This window comes from Hyaena hyaena, unplaced genomic scaffold (genome assembly GCF_003009895.1).
Source record: "Hyaena hyaena isolate Hyena2069 unplaced genomic scaffold, ASM300989v1 scaffold_2499, whole genome shotgun sequence".
NCBI classification, from domain to species: Eukaryota; Metazoa; Chordata; class Mammalia; order Carnivora; family Hyaenidae; genus Hyaena; species Hyaena hyaena.
In genome coordinates this window covers 25,190-29,119 of record NW_024083134.1, presented here as the reverse complement: position 1 = coordinate 29,119, position 3,930 = coordinate 25,190, and the positions used below count along the sequence as shown (strand labels likewise).

At 35.7% G+C, this 3,930-nt stretch overlaps 1 protein-coding gene across 1 annotated transcript; it reads left to right on the top strand.

The window, feature by feature from the left end:
* The first annotated feature begins 2,728 nt into the window (after positions 1-2,728).
* Positions 2,729-3,676, top strand: LOC120227558 (olfactory receptor 2M3-like). The gene has a single exon (XM_039225645.1). It carries the CDS (start codon positions 2,729-2,731, stop codon positions 3,674-3,676), a length of 948 nt encoding a protein of 315 aa, XP_039081576.1.
* Positions 3,677-3,930: the final 254 nt, after the last annotated feature.

Sequence of the window (3,930 nt, the reverse complement as noted above, 5' to 3'; positions counted from 1 at the left end):
TATAATATAATATAATATAATATAATATAATATAATATAATAATATGTCTTATAATGCCCACAATAAAGAAATACAAAGCAAAATATTTACAGGAAATAACAGGGTGAACCTCTTTATCTACTACACAGTAAACATTACATTTCTCTACTCAAAATGGACAACTGAAAATTTTCTCAACTCAAAATAACAAATATTTTACTAGCTTACAATAAACACCAGTCAATTTTGATCATTTCTACTATCTCACACTGCAATTCTCCATTGCTTCTTTGGCTAAGGGCCTAAAATGAGAGTATAATTGCTACAGATGTGGATATAATGCAAAGAGGAATAGATTTAAAATATGATGGAATTTGTCCTTAACACAAGAATTATAAAAAGCAGCCATGAGGGAAAAATAGAGATCTAGTTATAGAGTCAGGTCCTATCATTTTTAAATAATGGAGACAAGGAAAGCACAGTGAAAAAAGATTACAGAACTCCCTTAAACAATTTCTTTTTTATAAGATACTATAACATAATTTGATTTGGAGGTTTACACATAAAATGAACTAGACAAATGCAGGTAAATTTTACTTCCCCAGATAATCCCACTGATGAGAGTTGGATTGAGTCTCAATAGCATTATATGGTCCTGGTTAAGCACAAAGGTAAACAAGAAGACAATTAAATACAGGCCAAAGAAGTATCTGATCCCTGAAGTTCCTCAAGCTGCACAGCTTTCAAGGCACCCCCATTTTCCCAATTTATACACGTTAATTATGTAATTTAGTTCCAAATCGGGAGAAGTGATGAATCTGTTGTTGTGCTGGGGTATTATTTCAGGATGCACAATTGATTGAAAGATTGCTTTGTACACGAGGGCGAAAAGTGACAAGGTGTCAGAAGAAAACGTGATGTGTGTTGATTTTCCATAAGATCTAATATTTATATTCCAAAATATGAGGACAGAGATATTATTTTTTTTTAATTAATGTTTATTTCTTTTTGAGAGAGAGAGGGGGTGGGGGAGAAAGAGCGAAACAATGCAAGCCAGGGAAGGGAAAAGAGAAAGGGAGACACAGAACCAAAAGCTGTCTACAGGCTCTAAGCTGTCACCACAGAGCCAGATGCGGGGCTTGAACTCACAAATCGTGAGATCATGACCTGAGACAAAGCCAGATGCCCAACTGACTGAGTCACCCAGGCACCCCTGAGGAAAGAAACTTTCTTACAAGTACAATGACACGAACAAACCTGAAATAAAAGGGACAGGTGCCTGGGTGGCTCAGTCAGTTAAGCGTCCAACTTCGGCTCAGGTCATGATCTCACGGTTCGTGGGTTCGAGCCCCATGTAGGGCTCTGTGCTAACAGCTAGCTCAGAGCCTGAAGCCTGATTCAGATTCTCTGTCTCCCTCTCTCTCTAACCCTCCCCTGCTTTCTTTCTCTCTCTCTCTCTCTCAGAAATAAATAAAACATAAAAAAATTTTTAAAGAAAAAGAAATAGGGCATATTGCTTGTTAGAAAGACTGAAATGATGGTGAAGTGATGTGATAATTTTCTGTTGGGTAATAAATTTTAAGGAAGCTTGAAAACACACATACATTTCTCTTTAGTAATGTTTAAAGGTTTTTATGTAGTATGCATAATGACAGGTTTTAATAAATTGAGAAGACTGTTAGAATTTATATAGGAATTGTGTATAAGAGTAGAAAAATAAAATTACCAGGAAATTGAAGTAGTATGTCTTTTATTTACACAGTGTAGGTTGAGTTTCTTGAGAAGGATTATGAATGTAATAAATATTTCTAAGAGAATTTATAACTGATTAAGAATTCAGGATGTAGTAAATACCTGAGTTATTATTGAAATATTATATACACAGAGCTAGAGTTCAGAGAGCCACAAAAATGGTATCGACAGTGGATATTTACAATTTGTATATGATTTAAAAATATGAACTCATTTGATTTTCATCACACACATACATATATGTATATACTTATAATATTTAGATTGGTAGGGTATAAAATAAGTCTTGCAATAATTAATAATTGCCTAGGATCACACAGCTGAAGGAATCTGTTGAAGACATTTGAACTATGCCATTGTTCTCTATTCTGTATATTGAGAATAATAGCTTATACTTGACTACCTCACGGACACACATCACTTTAGAGATGAATGAGGAAAGGGAATATTTATGAGGAACTATTTCCACTACAATTCACCATTATTAGAAAAAAATATTAATGAATATTAATGATTGCTAATTTCTCAGTGTCTTCTATTTACTTTACATGTGACTAACCTGGTCTCATTACAATCAATTACATGATTCTCTCTACACCTTGATATAATTTTTATGCTAAGTTTTCATGGACAAAATAAACAAAAATATCTCATTGACTTTTCAGACATTTATGTCTTTCATGACCATGTTTTTATGAATGGATAATCTACACTACACATTGGCTAGTTGATTTAACCTGATTATGTGACTTCAGAAAACTCTCATATTTTTAACATGTAACTATGTCTGTGAACTAAAAATCATATCAAGCTAAACTAATGCTTTAACATACCTAGTCTGAAAATATATATATATATTCATGACCAGAGGAAAAATTGTTTCTTACTTAGGCAATTTGGTTGAAGTGGTGACTTAGGGAGGAAAATGTTTGATATTTCTATAACACAATCCCAGCCAATTGTCACTTCTTGTGTTCCTTGCAGTAAACATTTATCATGGCATGGAAGAATCAGACCTTCGACTCAGATTTTATCCTGGTGGGAATCTTCAATGACAGCCCCACTGACATATTCGTTTTCTCACTGGTCTTGGGTATCTTCACAGTGGCCTTCATTGGAAACACTGCTATGGTTCTCCTCATCTTCCTGGACAACCAGCTCCACACGCCCATGTACTTCCTCCTCAGCCAACTCTCCCTCATGGACCTCATGCTCATCTGCACCACTGTACCCAAGATGGCCTTCAACTACTTGTCTGGAAGAAAGTCCATCTTTCTGACTGGTTGTGGAGCCCAGATATTCTTATATGTGTCCCTGCTTGGAGCAGAATGTTTCCTGTTGGCTGCAATGGCCTATGACCGTTATGTTGCCATTTGCCACCCATTAAGATACTCTATTCTCATGAGCCAGAAAATCTGTGGTCTCATGGCAGCTTCTTCCTGGATTCTTGGCTCCCTTGATGGTATAATTGAAGCTGCAGTTGCATTGTCTTTCTCATATTGTGGTGCTCAGGAAATATCCCACTTTTTCTGTGATGTCCCTGCCCTTCTCACTCTCTCATGCACTAACACATTGTTATTTGAAAGGATGATATTTATCTGCTGTGTTATTGTGCTTCTTTTCCCTGTTGCAGTAATCATTACTTCCTATGTTCATGTTATTGTGGCTGTCATTCACATGGGGTCTAGAGAGGGCCGACGGAAAGCTTTTGCCACCTGTTTCTCTCACCTCATGGTAGTAGGAATGTATTACGAAGCAGCTATGTTCATATACATGCGGCCCAGTTCAGATCATTCCCCCAACCAGGACAAATTGGTGTCTGTCTTCTATACTATCCTTACCCCAATGCTGAATCCTCTCATCTATAGCCTCCGCAATAAGGATGTGGCTGGAGCATTCATGAAGGTGTTAGGGAGGGGTAAGTCTGGAGAGCAAATTGCCTGATAATCTTTAGCTTTTGTTTTTTCCCAGTACCTTCTTTGCTTTATGCTTAAATTTATGTATTCAGTCAATCCAATTGAGTAACCAATATTTTATTATCTTTGTAAATTTATAGTCAAAAACATAAATTTTAGAAATTGAAAAATTGTTTTCACATTTTTCTTCAAATATTTGGCATTTTTTATGATAGCTTGAAGCTATGGGTGTAAGGAAATAATTTAGTGCAAGAAAAATCCAAAATTTATTCCATTGTATTA